Source organism: Bos javanicus, chromosome 8, assembly GCF_032452875.1.
Source record: "Bos javanicus breed banteng chromosome 8, ARS-OSU_banteng_1.0, whole genome shotgun sequence".
NCBI classification, from domain to species: Eukaryota; Metazoa; Chordata; class Mammalia; order Artiodactyla; family Bovidae; genus Bos; species Bos javanicus.
In genome coordinates, this window is record NC_083875.1 from 97,398,194 (window position 1) to 97,417,640 (window position 19,447).

General features: G+C 43.1%; 1 protein-coding gene across 10 annotated transcripts in view; it reads left to right on the plus strand.

Annotated features, from left to right (window-relative positions):
* Positions 1 to 15,881, plus strand: part of ZNF462 (zinc finger protein 462) — a 157,502-nt gene extending 141,621 nt beyond the window's left edge. For 9 of the 10 annotated variants that reach the window (XM_061426410.1, XM_061426412.1, XM_061426408.1 and 6 more), the window contains 3 exons: positions 7,267 to 7,399; positions 11,630 to 11,753; positions 13,072 to 15,881. In XM_061426410.1, the coding sequence (XP_061282394.1) occupies positions 7,267 to 7,399; positions 11,630 to 11,753; positions 13,072 to 13,279 (465 nt within the window). In that variant the 3' untranslated portion in view covers positions 13,280 to 15,881. The remainder of the gene's footprint in view (positions 1 to 7,266; positions 7,400 to 11,629; positions 11,754 to 13,071) is intronic. The other variant, XR_009738197.1, reaches the window with a different exon arrangement.
* The last annotated feature ends 3,566 nt before the right edge of the window (positions 15,882 to 19,447 follow it).

Here is a 19,447-nt window from a genome sequence, read left to right on the forward strand (position 1 = left end):
TGGTTATTCTGCCTTTTCTAAATCCAGCTTTAACATCTGGAAGTTCACAGTTCATGGCTTGGAGAATTTTGAGCATTACTTTGCTAGCATGTGAGATGAGTGCAACTGTTGTGTGATACTTTGAACATTCTTTGTCATAGCTTTTCTTTGGGATTAGAATGAAAAGTGACCTTTTCCAGTTTTTTGGAATTTCCTCAAATTCCAAAAAAAATTTGAGTTTTCCACATTTGCTGGCATATTGGGTGCAGCACTTTCACAGTATCATCTTTTAGGATTTTAAATAGCTCAACTGGAATTCCATCACCTCCACAAGCTTTGTTCGTAGTGATGCTTCCTAAGGCCCACTTAACTTAAGATTCCAGGATGTCTGTTTCTAGGGAAGTGATCACACCATTGTGGTTATCTGGGTCATGAAGATCTTTTTGTATAGTTCTTCTGTGTATTCTTGCCACCTCTTCTTAATATCTTTTGCTTCTGTTAGGTCCATACCATTTCTGTCCTTTATTATGCCTGTCTCTGTGTGAAAAGTTCTCTTGGTATCACTGATTTTCTTGGAGAGATTTCTAGTCTTTCCAATTCTGTTGTTTTCCTCTATTTCTTTGCATTGATCCCGAGGAAGGCTTTCTTATCTCTCCCTGCTATTCTTTGGAGATGTGCATTCAAATGGTTGTATCTTCCCTTTTCTCCATTGCCTTTCACTTCTCTTCTATTTTCAGCTATTTGTAAAGCCTCCTCAGACAACCATTGTGCCTTTTTGCATTTCTTTTCTTGGGAATGGTCTTGATCACTGCCTCCTGTACAGTGTTACAAACCTCCGTCCATAGTTCTTCAGGCGCTCTATCAGATCTAATCCTTTGCATCTATTTTTTACTTCCATTGTATAATTGTAAGGGATTTTATTTAGGTCATACCTGAATGCTCTAGTGGTTTTCCTACTTTCTTCAATTTCAGTCTGAATTTGGCAATAAGGAGTTCATGATCTGAGCCACAGTCAGCTCCCGGTCTTATTTTTGCTGACTGTATAGAGCTTCTCCATCTTTGGCTGCGGAGAATATAATCAATCTGATTTCGTTGTTGACCATCTGGTGATATCCATGTGTAGAGTCTTGTCTTGTGTTGTTGGAAGAGGGTGTTTGCTATGACCAGTGCATTCTCTTGGCAAAACTCTGTCAGCCTTTGCCCTGCTTCATTTGTATTCCAAGGCCAAATTTGCCTGTTACTTCAGGTATCTCTTGATTTGCTACTTTTGCATCCCAGTCCCCTGTAATGAAAAGGACATCTTTTTTGGGTGTTAGTTCTAGAAGATCTTATAGGTCTTCATAGAACCGTTCAACCTCAGCTTCTTCAGCTACTGGTCGGGGCATAGACCTGGATTACTGTGATATTGAATGGTCTGCCTTGGAAACAGAGATCATTCTGTCATTTTTGAGACTGCATCCAAGTACTGCATTTCAGACTCTTTTGTTGACCATGATGGCTACTCCATTTCTTCTAAGGGATTCTTGCCCACAATAGTAGATATAATGGTCATCTGAGTTAAATTCGCCCATTTGAGTCCATTTTAGTTCACTGATTCCTAAAATGCTGATGTTCACTCTTACCATCTCCTATTTGACCACTTCCAATTTTCCTTGATTCATGGACCTGACATTCCAGGATCCTGTGCAATATTGTTCTTTACAGCATCAGACTTTTCTTCCATCACCAGTCACATCTGCAACTGGGCGTTGTTTTCACTTGGCTCTGTGGCGTCACTTCATTCTTTCTGGTTTTATTTCTCCACTCTTCTCTAGTAGCATATTGGGCACCTATCAACCTGGGGAGTTCATCTTTCAGCGTCATATCTTTTTGCCTTTACATACTTCTCAAGACAAGAATAGTGAAGTGGCTTGCCATTGACCTCTCCAGTGGACCACCTTTTGTCAGAACTCTCCACCATGACTTGTCCAAAGAGACTGTCTTTTGTCCAGTGTACGTTCTTGCCTCGTTTTAATTGGCCGTAGGTACATGAGTTTATTTCCGAGCTTTCTATCCTGTTCCGTTGATCTGCATTTCTATTTTTGTGCCAGTGCCATACTGCTTTGATGTCTAGCTTTGTAGTATAATTTGAAGTCAGGGAGCCTGATTCCTCCAGATCAGTTTTTCATTCTCAGGATTGCTTTAGCTATTCAGGGTCTTTTGTGTTTCCATACAAGTTTTAACATTTTTTGTTCCAGTTCTGTGAAGAAAAATGCCATTGGTCATTTGATAGGGATTGCACTCAACGTGTAGAATGCTTTGGGCGGTATAGTCCTTTTGACAATATTGATTCTTCCCATTCAAGAACATGGTATATCTTTCCATCTGTTTGTCTCATTTTCAGTTTCTTTCATTAGCATCTTATAATTTTCAGAGTACAGGTTTGTTGTCTCCTTAGGTAGGTTTATTCCTAGGTATTTTATTCTTTCTGATGTGATAATAAATGGAACTCTTTTCCTTAATTTCTCTTCCTGATCTTCAAATGTTAGTATAAAACATTTCTGTGTATTAATTTTATATTCTGCAATCTTACTGAACTCATTGATGAACTCTAGTAGTTCTCTGGTGGCATCTTTAAGATATTCCATGTATTGTTTTCATGTCAGCTGCAAACTGTGACAGTTTTACTTCTTTTCTAATTTTGATTCCTTTTATTTCTTTTTCTTTTCTGAGTGCCATGGCTAAAACTAAGCCTGAAAGCCTTATATAGGAAGGCTTACTACTGCATTTTTAATAGTGAAAAGCCAGAAATAACCAAAGGTAAACTCCACATGGGAAGAGTCAAGTAAACTATAATATATTCACTTGACAAAGTATTATATGGTGATTGGATGTATACATATATTAAATGTATACATATATTAAATAGATGTATATAGAGATTGATATTTATCTCATACCAGGCATAAAAAACACTACTGTACATCATCTGTGAATAGAGAACAGAGATACAGAAATGTAACAACTTCTTCACAGGTACTCTGTATAGGTTGTTGGATTTTACATGATTTTTTTTTCCGTTTGCTAATTTTTCATTGTATATATTTGTGGGAAAGAAAAATATATTAAATGAAGATGCAGACACCTAGTAATTAGGATGGAGAAGGCAATGGCACCCCACTCCAGTACTTTTGCCTGGAAAATCCCATGGGCGGAGGAGCCTGCTAGGCTGAAGTCCATGGGGTCGCTAAGAGTTGGACACGACTGAGCGTGTCCACTTTCACTTTTCACTTTCATGCATTGGAGAAGGAAATGGCAACCCACTCCAGTGTTCTTGCCTGGAGAATCCCAGGGACGGAGGAGCCTGGTGGGCTGCCGTCTATGGGGTCGCACAGAGTCGGACACGACTGAAGTGACTTAGCAGTAGCAGTAGCAGTAATTAGGAGGTAAGAACCATGCCCACTTCAATCTGGACACCTCGCTGGCCAGTGCAGATCTGGCTGAGCTGCAGGGTGTCTGTCTTCATGGAGTTTGTTCTGTTGGGGAGGCAGGCCAGAAGATGTTAATTACTGAGTTTGTTTTTAATTACAATATAGTTAATTTACAACATTGTGTTAGTTTCAGATATACAGCAAAGTGATTCAGTTACACATATATATGTTCTTTGCTATCATAGGTTATTATAGGATACTGACTACAGTTCCCTGGGCTATGTAAAAGGGGAGGGCAGGGGAGGCTGCTGTGGAAGCCTCGAGCAAGGATATTTAACCAAGCAGGAATTGAGGGAAAGTCCCCCAGATGCAGTGACATTGGAGTGAGACTGGTATGGTAGGCTGAGGAGGAACCACATCAGGGAGGCAGGCTGGACAGAGTTTCACACGGAGGTCACGGCCTGTGCAGAAAGAGGCGCAAAGTCAAGAGATTGGCCTGTTCCGGGAACCTCTATAAGTTCAGGACTGTGGGAGCAAAGGGGAGTCAGCAAAGGGGAGAGGGTGGACCAGAATGTAAGATGATAATCAGACTCGTAAACCACAGTAAGGAATTGGGGTTTTATCCTCAGGGCAAGAGGAGATTGACATGAGCAGATTTAATTAAAAAAAAAAAAAAAATTCCCTCCATTCAACCACACTGGACGGATAGATATAAGAGGTGGTAAGCATGTACACAGGGAATCTGGCAGGAGGGAGGGAAGGGACAGAGGCTCATAAATGCAGCTGGAAGGCTTACTTTTGTATGACGATGACTCCTAGATTGCTAGTTTGGAGATTAAAGGTATAGTAAGAACTCAACCCTATAAAGAATTTTTAATTTAAAATCTAATTACATAGCAAAAAGAAAATTCATTTATTTTAGAAATCTTTAGGACAAATACATCCTAGGTGAGTCCCTTGGGTGAATGTTATACCATGAAAATGTCATGCACTCCTAAAATTGTGCAAAATCCAAAATGCTAACAGTTTTCCTGTAAAAGGAGAAGAAAGAGGAAGGCGGAAAAGAAAAAATAACATTTGGTTTGGTGACAGATCTCCTTCTGTCACTGTGAGTTCCTTGATAGGCACAGGGCCTGGCACACGGCAGGGCCGCTGGGAGTCCTGAATGAATGAATCAGTGAATGAATGAGCACAAACTGCTGGATTAAAGAAGGTGTTGAAGGATTGTTTTTTGGCCTTTCTCAGTCTCATTATTTTTGTTTCCTGGCAATGCCCACCTCTCCTGCCCGTTCCACATGCCTGTAGCTGACCTGGCTGAAAGTGGGGAGAAAGTGACAGGAAAAGGCTGCCCCTTTATGATGTGAAGTACCGATCATTTCAAAAATTTTTTTCTTTGCATAATTCAAAATTAGGCCAGTTGGAATCTTGCCTCCTTTTCCTGAAAAAGAAAAAAAAAAACCTGGCAACCCGGAAAACTTTTATTCGGATATTTTTCATAAATGCTATTTGATTAAAATGTAGACTTTGTGGTAAAACATAACTTCATAAATATGCATTCATGATGCTTCTTATACACATTTCCAAAAGCCAAAAATTGGAAAAGGCCACATTCCCAGAAAGGGAAAGGGAAACCACAATTTGGTGAACTGTTGGGTTTCAGGTACTATGATGACCCTCTTCATCGATACAGACAAGGACATTGAGGCTGTGTATGTTCAGAGCCCTGTGGTTTATGGCAAACCCTAAACTTGAACTCAGCTCTGTCTGACTTCAAAGCTCCTGCTCCTTGTGCCCTCCCTTTTTGCTTCTTTGTTATAAAAATAAATATTTTTAAAATCTATATAGGTCTGTAGGCATGAGGACAGTAGATAAAACCCTAATTAGGAAGGTAGTCTAAGCAAAAGTCCTTTGCTTGACAGGTACCGTGAACTCTTAGAGGGAAAGAAAAGGAAGAAAGATTCTAACTGGGCTTCCCCCTCTTCGCCATAGTCTGTTGTTCATTGGCTCAGTCGGGACCGACTCTTTGCGACCCCATGAACTGCAGTACGCCAGGTTTTCCTGCCTTTTACCATCTCCTGGAGTTTGCTCAAACTCATGTCCATTGAGTCGGTGATGCCGTCCAATCTTAATCTAATCCTTTTTAAAACTTTTTTTCATGAGCAAACAGGAATTTGCCTTCCCTCAGGGTTTCGTGCTGTGATCGTGGAAGACCTCTTTTCCACCCTCACGCTGAGCTGTTTTCCAAGTCAACTGATTTCATTCTTACAGTTGTATCAATGGATTGTTTCTCTTTTTCTAAGAGAGCTTTTATCTTGAGTTTTCTTCCTCGTTTTCAATGCTGCTGACCCGACCGCCACCCTCACCCCACACACACACACATGGTGTTGTGGGGACAAGTATTACACTTTCTCACAGGACTGTCTGCTGGCCCTGATACTCTGAGGCTCTCTGTTGCGCATTTGTCACAGTTGATGATGATGTTTCCATCTGCCAGGCATATGGAATTGGTGGTGCTCAGCACATCTTTGTTCCAGCCTGGTCAGGGAATATTTTGGAACCGTCTTGTAAATTCTCCTTATCATCTCCTGCGCCCTCATTACGTGCTATCTCTACTGTAGTGGCTATGGAAATCTGCCTTGGAGTCTAATTAATGAAGTCTGTCTTCCCTCTTCAACTCAAAACTCTGTGCCTCAGGAGGCCAGAACTAGGTCTCATATATGGGCCCCTCATGGGCCCCTCCCTTGGCCCCCACCAGGGAAAGCATGGAACCCATCGCCGTGCTGGTTTGAGTCGTCTTGTTGGCTTGGCTCCTGTGCTGTCATTCTTGATCATTCTGTGCATGCAACTGAAGAAGTTCGGAGAACAGATTAATTGAAGAGGGGGCAGTGTGTGCTACCATTGTTATGAGAACCCCAAATAGAATATCCCCACAGAGTTTTCACGGGGTGAGTTTTTATTTCTCTTGGATGATATTTTTGAAGCCAGTTTGGAGTCCCACATTATTCTAACCACATTTTATATAAACATAAATCAGCCACAGTTAACACTTTAAAAGAGTTTTTAGGAATTTGTCATCTAGATTTTTCTCAGATAATCCCAGCTGTGATGAATAGGCTGTGGTCAGCTTCAGAAACAGTAGTAATACTAAACAGTAACAATACTGTCTGACGCTTAAACTGGAGTTAGGAACTGAGCAACTGTCATTTGGTCAAAGCTGAGACAGCCCCACAGCCCTCCAGGTTGATAGGCTGTGGTGGAAATGTTGGGACTCTCTCTGCTAGTTTTCAGAATACTTACAGAGCCACTTTCCCTCCAGATATATTTGAAATTTGGGCTTCCCTGGTAGCTCTGATGGTAAAGAATCTGCCTGCCAAATGCAGGAGACACGGGTTCAATCCCTGGGTTGGGAAGATCTCCTGGAGGAGGAAATGGCAACCCACTCCTGTATTTTGACCTGGAGAATCCCATGGACAGAGGAGCCTGGCAGGCTACAGTCCATGGGGTCACAAAGAGTCGGCACGGCTGAGCGACTAACACACGCACATGAAAGGAACACCCTTGAATTCAACTCAAAAAACGTTTATTGGGCATCTACTCTACACCCCAGGCTTCATGAGACGTGATTTTCTGCCAACTGCAGCTCACATTTCTAACTAAATTTGGTAAGGAAGTTCCAGTGAAAATGAATGTGGGAGCAGAAGACAGATGTGCCTAGAAGAGGGTCAAAATGAAGAAAAGGACCACTTAGGCACTGGTGTGATTTGGTCCTGGTTCTAAAAACACACCCATAGGAAAATGACGTTGGACGGCTCTGTCCTCCAGGGAGAACGGCGTTCAGCTGTGGTTTGTGATTCCACTGTTTTTGGGTCTTTTTCAGGTAAGCCGAAACTTTGAGCTGGTTGGACGGGTTAACTTGGATCAGCTGGAACAGATGAAGGAGAAGATGGAGAGCTCTAGCAGTGATGATGAAGACAAGGAAGAAGAAATGAACAGCAAGGCTGATGACAGAGGTTGGTCCCGTCCCTGCCCCCTGAGCCCCAGATGGCATGCAGCCTGGCCGTGGGGAGACAGAAGGGAGGCAGAAGGTTGTTGGAGGAGGAACAGAAGGAATGATCCTTCTTCGTTAAGTAGCAGAACAGACTGGCTGCAACACGTCAGGGGCCATGTCTTTGTAAACTATTACCAGCTAGAGAATCTCCAAGGAAAACAGACGTTTTCTCTTTAACTGTAGATATACATTTGTTAAAAAATACATGGCGATGATTTGTTTTTATTCAGGAAAACTGTTATCTGGGGAATCTGCAGAGTAAGGACAGACAGCAAGATGGATGGCCCTGTAAAAGCTATCGAGGAATGTAAATGAATTTCCAGTTGAATGCTTATTTAAAATTGCTGCTGCTGGGGTGTCTTTTGCTGGGGTTGGGGGGAGGGAGCCACAGAGGGCTTGAGCCTGAGGTCCGAACCCCTCCACGTGTCCTTCTGCATGGCCCTCCTCTTAACCCCCTGGCTTACTGCTTTTGCTTTGTAAAGAGAGAGAGAGAGAGAAGGAGACCAGTGGCATTTGACTGTCTTTACAGGGGATAGTAGGCAAAGTTTTGAGGGACTTTTATACTGGTTTTCAACTTGCTGTGATCCCGTAATTATTTTCAAAATGAAATTTTTTGATGTTTAGTTGTAGACATACATTTACATGATCTAGAGTTGGTATTCTGTATTGTTCGACATAGAATATTGTGGAAAAACCAAGATACTACCTAAAGAATATAGATTGGAATATCTTACTGTAGTTATTGCAGACCTATCAAAAGCACATGGATAACCTAAACCTGAGAAATAAATATGTCATCCCATTGATGGGGAGAATGGTATTAGTGGCCATTGCGGAACACCATTATGGACCAAGCCCAGTGTCAGTGGGTTTTATTTAATCTTATATACAGTTAGAGGGCTCTGCAGTTGGTCTCTATGGATTTGGCTCCCAGTTCTGCTGCTTTGTAGTTATATGACTTTGGGTAAATTATTTTATTTCCTGCACATTCATCATCCTAATAATAACAACTTCCTAGGGTCACTTCCTTAGGGTCACGTAAATCTTAAATGAGATAGCACACAAACATTATTAGTCCAGTTCCTGGAACACAGTAACCACTTAATAATGATGATAAAACCCTGCAGTGTAGATGGCATTATTGACATTTTACAAGTAGGGAAATAAAAGCCCAGAATATTTAAGAGCGTGTTCAAAGTTAAAACAGAAACACTGGAGGTTGGGGTTAAGTCTTCTGGCTCCAAAGGCAAAGTGTCTTTACATGCTGTGCCACGTCCCCTACCCTTTGTGGATGTTCTTCATTGATGGGAACCTGGCCCTGAATTCCGTCAATTCAGTGGTCTTTGGGGCCTCATGGTAAGGCTTCCTTTTGTGGAATTGCTTGGGTTTTCTTGCTAGTCATTCTGCCAGCCTAGAAAGCCGACTTGGTGGTCATTTTCTTCCAAGGTTCTCCCTCTTCTTTTTCTTGATTCTTCCTGATTTCCACACCATGCCTCCATATTTTATCTCCGCTATAGTAGGAGACCACAGCTAAGTGATGATCCAGTTTGGCTTCTGAACCCCCATGCCTGTGGTCAGTGGATAGATAGAGCACCCACACCATATAGACTGATTGCCCTTGTAAAGTTACGACTTTTATTAGTAGGGGCACAGTGATCTATTTCTTACAACGGCTGTGATTCAAGAAGCATGGGTTTTAAATTTTCTCTTCCTTCTTTCTTAAAAAGCATTTCACAAATATGTCCTTAGCGATGAATTCTTTAACGTCATCTGTGCATTGTTAACAGAGTTCTCTCAAAGAGGAAGCTTGTGGCAGAGGGCACACAGGCTCCTTGTCTTCACAGGGCTCTGTGCCCCACCATCCCTCCCCAGGAAATGAATTATTCCTCATTGGAGACCATGACTTTTTAATCTCTAGAACCAAGCATGCATGGTTTTACAGGATTTAAGCATCGCAGAGGCAAGAAGCCCTGTTAGTCCTCCCCTCCCCTGTGCCACGTCCAAAATAATAGCATAGACGATGAGAAGAGAGGGCAGCTAGATGTGCACGGCGCCAGTCATGATTCCTTGACCGCCCAGCCCAGCCGCCCCCTCGCACAGGCACTGTGGCATCAGACCAGCTCAGTTTGCCTGTGAAGAACTTCATGGTGTCTGATCGCTTCTCCCTAGAAAGCGCAGCCTCCACATTCATGAGCCTTAACCTCATGGGGAGAAAAGACTTGGGGGTGGAGAAGCCTGTGTTCCTCTCTCAGAGGGCTGGGGATTTACATGAGTAACTTCCAGTCATGTTAATGGGGAAAACCTTCCCGTCCCCCTCGTTGATTTTTGAAAGAACAGCCTCCTTTGTCTCATCGCCTTGGAATCAATTTTCCACCATCTAGGTGTATTCTTGCCAACAAGAAGAAACGGCACACAGTAGCCTCGGGGTGTTTTTGCCAGACGTTCTGTCTTCCAGGAGTAGAGAGAGCGGGAGGTGGCGTTAGCACAGCTCTGGGGCTAATGGAAGCCATTTGATGTGTGACAGGTAATGATTGGCCTCCTCCTTTGAGGATGAAACAGCATGAGCCGTTGGAAAGAATAGATGGTTGGTTTCATGTTTCCTCAGGGTAAGCAAGTGAGTGTGCCAGGAGCAGGCCCCCTCGTTGGCAGCAGAGACCCTCGTCAGGCGCTCCATTCGGGGGGCTCATGTCCTTGGAGCTACCCCGTGCCCAGCGTGCCTTCCCAACACGAGAATCCAGGAGAGGCCTGACCATGGCCACACGGCAGGTCCTGCCTCAGAAGGCAGCTCGGAGGGACTTTGAAAGGGAAGAAACCAGGCATGAAGAAATCAAATGCGCCCAAGCAGTGTCCTCCCCACCCCCGCTCATTATGCAGTTGGGAGGAGTCAGGAAGGCATTCTGTTGATTTCTTGCCCAAGATAATCCCTGCTAAGGAATTAATGCGCAGAGCAGATGGTGCTGTCTCATTTCCAATGAAAAGAATCAAGGAAGATAGTCTGTGCAATTATTTTTAATGGCTTGTGTGGTGATCTTCTTAATTTGTGAGAAAATGTTTCATCTTTTGTTAGAACTGGCCCCATTCACAGTGCTTTTTGTGCTGCAGATGAAGGCAGCTCAGAGACACCTAGCCTGTTAACATCATCCTGAGGATTTTTTTTTATTAGATGGAGTATTTCAACCAGGAGACACCTTCCTGTAACACCTCGTGAGTCCAGGCACACGGTGATCAGAGGGGCAGAGATGAGCAGCGTTTGTCTGTGAGCCCTCACTCTCCAGCATGGCTGCAGAGCCGTCTAGGTCCTGCTGTTTAGTACCCATGTGAAGATCTGGCCCTCTCCGCTATAATGAAAGACATATGGGCTTGGGACCCAGGATAACACAAAGGCCATATAAGCTCTCGTCTTTGAGTTTGCCAGGAGGCGGGGCCTCCAAACAATGAGCCAGTCAGTCCCCATTTAGCAGGCCCCTCAGGGCCGAGGAGGAAGTAAAACGATAGTCACCACTTGATTACAACAGACCTGTCCAGAAAGGCGTCTGCACATCCCCATGTTCAAGAATACACCGATGGAGGGCAGCTGGCCAGAACCCCTGACTAGCTGAGGACACGCTTTCACATCCCCATCTCCCGCCGCATTCCTGCTCGGTTCTCTGCTTTGGGGGCTCGTTTAGGGCTTGCAGCCACCCTGGGAGGTGTGGATTAAGATACCCATGGCAGAGGACCACAAGTGGTGAGCCCTCAGCTTTCCCTGGGCCGTGTGGACAGCTTGAGGCCTTCTTACAACATGACCTGGCCTTGGTGCTTTCAGGAGCCTGTGTTCTTGTTAGTGCGTGGAGAAAACCTGTGTTAAATAGAAAATGAATAGGTGCTGAACTGTGAGGCACTGAGACAGAGCACCACAGGAGAGAGAGAGCTGATAGAAGAAAATGCTCAGACGCCATTGGGATGAACAGAAGGGGTTCTTAAGGCAAGACAAACTCGGGTTATTGGTGACAGAAACAGTTGGGAGGTGGAGAGAGGTGGGGATGCCTAGGGCCTGGGAACAGTTCTCGAGAGTTTCAAGAAACAATCCTTTGGTGAAAGGCCAGCAGGAGAAAGAGTAAGGAATCTGGGAATGGGAGGAGGCTCCTAATGAATATTGACTTCTCTTCTGCCCCTCCAGCTCACAGGTAATACACCTGCTTTCTCCTCACAGATCTCTTGAGGTTTTCGGACCGTGGGGCTGCTATCAACACTGAGAAGCGTTTTCCGTGTGAATTTTGCGGACGGGCGTTTTCCCAGGGCTCTGAGTGGGAAAGGCACGTGCTGAGACACGGCATGTAAGTCCCGCGAAGGCCTTCGCTCATCGTGCGAGGTGGCGGTGGCTCCTGACAATACGTAGACCCCCGTGTGTCACACTTGCGGGTCCGGGAGGAGAGGCAGTTGGTCACGAACTGGGTTTCTCCCTTTCCGCTGGTTTTTAAAACGGTCACCCAGACACGAGTCACAGGAGGAGAGATCGTCTTTACGATTGACAGATCCCGCTCAAGCCCTCGTGTAGAGCGCTCTCTCCAGCCCGTGTCCCTTCAGCTTTCGTTAGCATGACGTTCTCTGTAGAGCGTGGACCGGGGTCCAGAGATCTGGCTTCTGTTCCTGCCTCTGTGATGACTCACTCCCCGAGTGGCCTTGAACCTTCCCACGCACCTCTTGGTGCCTTCAATGCTCTGCCTCGGGGACAGAGCCTGCTTCTGCCTGCCTCCCAGGTAGGTGGGGGCACACTGCAGAACACTCGTAAGACCCTGAACGTAGCACTGTCCCCCAGACAAGGCACTTCCAGGCCAGCAGATGCTGCGATAGCCTAGGAGTTGGTCCCTTAAGCAGAAAATGCCCAGAAATAGGTAGCATCTAGACTTCAGAGAATGTAACTAAGCTTCCCAGAATATAACTAGGATGAGACATGGGTCTCATCTCCAGGTTCTTGCTTTTTGTTCCTTTCTATGGGTCTTTCCGTTAACTCTTTAATACCCGAGTTGCGCTTTCAGTCCTGATAGGTATAGCAAATCTGCATTTTCTAGGTTCCTCTGATGGATCTGAGCATGACAGTTCTTGCTATGACCACTTATGACTTTGTTGTTCCCAGTATAGGAGGGAACCTAAGATCATTATGTTGCTCTAGAAGCAAAGAATGATGTAATCAAAACATAGTATAATGGATAGGGCTTCCCTGCTGGCTCAGATGTTAAAGAATCCTCCGTCTGCAATGCAGGAGACCCAGGTTTGATCCCTGGGTTGGGAAGATCCCCTGGAGAAGGAAATGGCAACCCACTCCAGTATTCTTGCCTGGAGAATCCCATGGACAGAGGAGCCTGGCAGGCTACAGTCCACAAGGTCGCAGAGAGTCAGACACGACTAAGCAACCAACGTTTTCACTTTCTTTTCATTTTTATAGATTCAGATTTTTAATAAGATAACCAGAAATATATGCGCTAAGTATAACAGGTAGCAGGGATAAATCACCCACAGTCCAGTCAATTTGTCTGTGGCACTTGTAAGACCCCCAAGACCTTTTTAGGGTCAGAGACATAAGGAGGTGAATTTTTTTTTAACTAGGAAAAAATACATGTACTCACCTGTCACTCCCCATGAATGTTTTCCCAGGGCATTGAATGACACCAAGCAGGTGAGCCGAGAAGAAATCCACCTGAAGGGCAACATGGAGGACAGTATTAAGATGCCCTCTATAGAGGAAAAGGAAGATGATGAAACAATCGGGATAGACTTTTCCTTAAAGAACGAACCAGTAGCCATCTGTGTCGTAGCTGCTGACAAATCTCTCCTGGAGAATGCAGAGGCCAAAAAAGAATAAGCGTTTGGTGAAATTCTTAATCACCCCTTACTTGAACCATGATGAAAAAGAAAAGTGGGAGGGCCGGCTTGGGCTGAGAAGGGGGGGACAGAAAAGAGAAGACAGAACAAAGCTGCTTTTTAGGACTGAACAATCTATTTTCAAAGCACTGGTACCTGTGTGAGTGAGTATGTAAATTAAAGTTATTTAAATGGTTGGAATATGTGGCTCCCTTTTCCATCACTACACCTTTCCTTCCGGATCTTCATCGTGGAAGTTTCGTTTGTTGCGGAAGCACCGGAAGCACCTCCCTTGCACACCTGTGCATCATGGTGGTCTTGGACAGTATGTGGAAACAGAAGCTCCATGACAGTAGAAGACTTCTCTTAGGGGAACAACTTTTAGACGCACAACTTTTGGTGCGTTTTTCTAGTTTTAATACCTTAAGCTTTTTCAAGACCTAACTGCAGCCGCTTTGGGAAAAAACAAACAGAAAAAAAAACAAAAACAAAAAAAAACCCAGAAAACAAAAAAAAAACTGCTTTGCATAAAACAGTCACCTGTTTCCTAGTACCTCAAACTTAACCAAGGGAATTCTCTGCATTTGTCAGTACTACCTGTCGTCATTGTGGTTAAATGTAGAGAGAACTGCTGGGCAAGATGGTGAATGGAGAAAAAAAAAAAAAAAGAGTTTTAAAGAAAGGAACACAAATTGTGCTTAAAATCCCCACGTGGGTTTTATTTCTTAAAATACTGTGATTTTTTTAATTATTTTAGTAAAAAACAAGACAAAAAAAAAGAAACAGACTTTAATTATTAGATAAATGTTTGTGAATTGTCATCCTTTATTCCAGGTAAGCTGTTTATTAGCGTTCAACTATAATTTAGAATTTGGTAGATTTCATGTGAGCTAATTTTAAGGTGACTTTGGAGTTTTGTTTGCCACATGTTTATTTTCTATCAGTTTGAGTGTTACAAACACAGCACAATTCAGTTTTCATATAAATTGTTTTTTGTGTGTGTGTTGTTATTTTGTTTTGATTTGGGGGCAAGGGAGATTTAGTTTTTTGTGAATAGGAATGTTTTTATTTTAAACATGGAAATAACAAAGAAGTTAACGTTTTTTTAATTTAACTAAAGAACCAAACTTTTCGGCACCTCTATGCAGCTTGTGGGCCAGACGAGGAAGTCCTCTTCACCCTTTCGTTGCTGTCAAATTTACACATTATCTGTCTCACACAAATAATCTCTGTTAGGATGGGCTGGCTTTTGTGTGTGATTTCTAAATCTGTGTTCTTTTTTTGTTTGCATTGTGGGGTTTTTTTGGGGGGGAGGGGATTCTCATTTATTTTTCAGGACAAGGGGATGTGTCAAATCCCATCCCTTTGGTGAGAGTGTTCAAGAAATACTTATATCCTACAAGGAGCCTGGAGAACTACTTTTTGTTTTTTTTTTTAATCTAGCTGCCAGCTGCTCTGTTTCCCCATATTAGCTTTTTCAGGAGGGAGCAGCTTAGACGAAATCTAAGTCTACGTTTATAATACGTTCTGATTGTGAACAAAGGGTTTCGTTCCAAAAAAGTAGAACTTTCCTTGAATCCTAGGTTTTAGAAGCCTGTGTGTGAGAGAGCTTGGATGTGTGTGTGGACATGTGTGTGTGTGCGAGTCCTTTGGTTTTCATGTTTCTTTTTGTTTTTGTTTTTTTTTAACTTGGAAGGGTTGGGGGAGGGGGGAGAAAGGGAAGGGAATTGCTGAGATGACAGTGTCCCACACAGCTTCAAATAAAATCCATGGAAAGAGATTGCATTTGTGGAATAAGTGCTTACTTGAAAAGCATGTTCTTCTTTTATTTTCTTGCTGTTAAGAATTTTTATTTGTGGGTGTTTGTTTTAATTTAAGTTTTTTTTTTTTTAGGGATGGGGGCCATCATGTGGAAAACCAGAATGTGGGGAAAGTGTGAACTATCTAGACAAAGATTCATTTTGTGTCCATATTTGTTTTTAATTGGCCTCATTTCAAATGTGCTAAACAGTTCCATACCTGGATTGGGTGTTTGTAATGGTTACCAAAAAAGCAAAAAAAAAAAAAAAAAGGAAGAAAAAAGGAAATAAAAAAGGAAAAAAAGAAAATAATTGTGACATGCTTTTATCACTACTTTATTTTTCAAATAACATGTAAATATTGTAATCCATTGGATTTTGTTTTGCTAACCTGTTAATAAAAATATGGGACCATTATCCTTTTAACAAGGCTAGAATGTCATTTTTTTTTCTTTTTTCAAACATATACCTGATATTTTGTGGCCGCACATTTTGGATGCATTATTATAATTCTGTTGACTGTAATGACATAGAATTTACAACATGTTTTTTGTTTAATTTATACAGAGGACATTTTTTTTTCAGAGCTTGAGAGAAGAAAATAAATAGCAAAATGATAACCTATTGACTCCAATAATCAGTGTTTCCCAAAACTTGATAAAAGATAGGGAGATCCTGAGTTCTTGAAGCCAAGGGTTTAAAAAAACAACAACAAAAAACACACAAGTAGGTTATTCAAGTTGTTTGCAACATACATTTTGTAATGAAATGTGAGAAATTAATAAAGAATTTTTTTCACATGTGTCTATGTGCATCTGTTGTAAATCATTTACAGATATGACTACACATATGAAATGTAGAAATTATATAGCATTGCTTTTTCAATACATGTGCGTGAGAGCTATTTCAAACCATTATGGAAAGCAAAGGTGACTTTAAGGTGAGGTATGAGCTGGGATTTTAAAATGTTAACATTTCTGCATCAGATATTTATAACCAACTGGGGGAATTTTATGAAGGGAATATTTTCTGTCAAAAATGGGAATCAGGGACTTCCCTGGCAGTCTAGTGATAAAGACTCCAAGCTCCCAATGCAGGGGGCATGGGCACATGGGTTTGATCCCTGACTGGGGAGCTAAGAACGCCCACAAACTGCACGGCGTGGCCAAAAAAAAATGTGTGAATCAAAGTGGTGTATGAACCTTCAGAAGGAGAAAATGCCAGTGACTGAACATCATCTGGGGACCCTGAACCCATGAGCACGGTTATTTTCATCTAACTGCAAGTCACAACCATTGCCACAAACTATCTTACTCTGCATCCCGCACCAGTAATTATCATCATTAACTTATTCTTTGAGCTACCCTGTTATAAATCAAAGGAAAAATTAATAGTCATGAAACCTAGAAGAGTAAATTAAAAACAGCACTGATTTCTAATCTCAAAGCTGTTGTACATGATCTGCCTTCATCAGTGTTAACGGCTTACATCCAGAGCCCACTGTAAACTTGATTTTCACCCTTTTTTATCATCTTCACAAAGATTTTAGGAGACTTACAAGAGTGCATAAAACCCAATTACAGAAAACAGGTAAATCAAGACCCACGGGGAAATGACTGAATAGCAAAACCATAGTAGAGAATTGGCAAAAATGCACTCAATGAGACCATACATATGCTATGTACTTGGCTCTGAGCTTCCTGGGAGGCATGGCATAAAGGTTAATTCAAAAGCAGTTTTAGTAACTTATTATTGAATGTTCAAGAAATATTCAACCTTTTCTAGGATTTCAGGTAAAAAAGTTTCTTGTATGTGTTTTCCTACAGGAGAGAAAGTGATATAATGGACTTGTTCATTGTAAAACATAGCTATTCCTTTTGTGAAAGTGAAAGTCGCATCCGACCCTTTGTGACCCCACAGACGGTATAGTCCACAGAATTCTCCAGGCCAGAATACTGTGTAGCCTTTCCCTTCTCCAGGGGATCTTCCCAACCCAAGGATCAAACCCAGGTCTCCCACATTGCAGGCAAATTCTTTACCAGCTGAGCCACAAGGGCAGCTCAAGAATACTGGAGTGGGTAGTCTATCCCTTCTCCAGGGGATCTTACTGACCCAGGAATCAAACCGGGGTCTATTGCATTGCAGGTGGATTCTTTACCAACTGAGCTATGAGGGAAGCCCATTCGTGGCCTCCATCAAATATTTAATGAACATTGTTTTTATTAAGTTCATGTCTAATCCATACTCCCACTTGGTTTTATGTAGAGGGAACTGGAATACACTGAAAAATTAATCATGGTAGGGCCTGTAACAAGACAACTGCTTAGCTCCATAGAGTTAGTTAAGTTAGTTTTTAACACAAATTTCCAGTGAGGGTCAGTGGGAATGCCTTTCCATCTAGTGTCTCAGGAATTTCAAGCTCCTCCATCTGATGTTGCTACCATCTCAACCCATGAATCCTGGGAGTCATTGCTGAGAGCTTGGAGGTGGTCTCCCCACTCAAATGCCTCACCCAGGAAGTAGCACACACTTCCAGTCTTGCTTCCTGGGCTAGCCCTGGTCATACAACCAACCCCACCTACCCAAAGGGGCTAGAAAGTGTGCAGTTTGTCTACCAACGTGCCCAGGAAAGACTCAAGCTGGCAACCTCTACAGTAATCAGGAACTTACGGAAGTGTTCCTTTGGAAACAGAAGGGAAGACAGATACCCTCTATTGAATAGGAAGCACAGAATGGGGACTTCCCTGGTTGTCCAGTGGCTAAGACTCCATGCTCCTAATGCAGGGGGCCCCTGGTCAAGGAACTAGATCCCACATGCTGCTAAAGTTTACATGCCATAACTAGGACCAAGGGTGGTCAAATATTTTTTTAAAAGAAGGAAAGCATGGGATGCTGGTCCAATCACCCATGCACTTCACCAGTATTTTTGAGCAAATGTTTGGTGCTAGCCACTGGGAAACAACAAACAAAACAGACGTGGCATTTATCTTCCAAGAGCTCACAGATGACGAGGACAGAGATGCAATGTGAGAGAATGCCTACCACTGAAGGTGTCAGGACTCGCAGGACTGTTAGGCTCCTGTTGGGAAGGCTTTGCCCCCTCCTCTGTGGCTGCTGGCAACTTGAGGGGAAAGATAGCCTTGACTGAATACGTTGTCTATATTCAAAAGCACACAATTTGGTTTAGGGAGGCATATGAGGAATTGGTTACTCAGTTGGCTCAGACAGTAAAGAATCTGCCTGCAATGCAGCAGACCCAGGTTTGAACCCGGGAAAGATCCCCTGGAGACGGGAATGGCAACCCACTCCAGTATTCTTGACTGGAGAACCATGGAGTGGAGCCTGGTGGGCTACAGTCCATGGGGTTGCAGAGTCAGACATGACTGAGTGACTAAGCACGCATACATTTGGTGAGTCTTCACCCCTAGGCATAACAAAGATTCCTACAGGATATGCTGTTTCTTTGTAACTATCCAAATTTCAGGGCCAAAGGGTCTGATGGGGACAATACTAGATGGTAGGGACTATATAAGATCCTTCAAAGTACTGTGCTTATCATTCCCTGGAAGTGTCAGTTTTTTCTCCAAACAGCCTGCCCAGCACATAGCCTTCCCTCTGCCTTCAGTGTTGAACTTTTCTTTACTGGAAATTACCTATCCCTTTATGATTCAGCCTAAGTGTAACTTCTGATGTGAAGCTTTCCCTGAATTCCTTCAGGTCATGGACGGTCACCCTACTTATCACCTGTCCCCTGTCTTAATAAACATTTATTAGAGAGTCTTTGCCTTTCTTCCCCACCCCCAACTCTAACAAAAGTCTCAGAGACACATTGCTGTCAGATGCAGCTAGCCTTTTTAAATTCAAATATATTCCTGTTGATACCAAGTGTTAGCTCTCATCTGATTTGGCATCAATGTTACATTTTCCTTCAGAGCTTGAGATTGCTTTTTTAAATATCTAAGTAAAAATATGCGGCTTGGTAGATGAAAAACGTCTTTGTCTGAAACTCTAGGCTCTAGGGGAGAAAGCGTCAAGAGAACCAACCCCAGCCCTCCCGCTCCTTAAGAGCTCACTTTGGCCATCCTCCTCCTGTCTTGTCCAGAGCTGAATAGAAAATGGATGGGGAGGTCTGCTGGGTCTGAAGGTTAGACAGCCGTGCTGGCCAGCTGGGGAATGGGGGAGCAGAAGCCAGAAGAACTGGCAGTGGTCGTGGTGGCTGCAGTGGGGATGTGTGGCTGTGGCAAGCTGGGTAGATGACTGTGTTGAGATGCATATGGGCGGAAGCAAGCAGGCAAGAGTGAGGATGCGAGCTGTCGAGGGAGGTTGGAGGGAAGACTTCTTTTTGGAGTTCGAGTGATTGGGATGTGTTC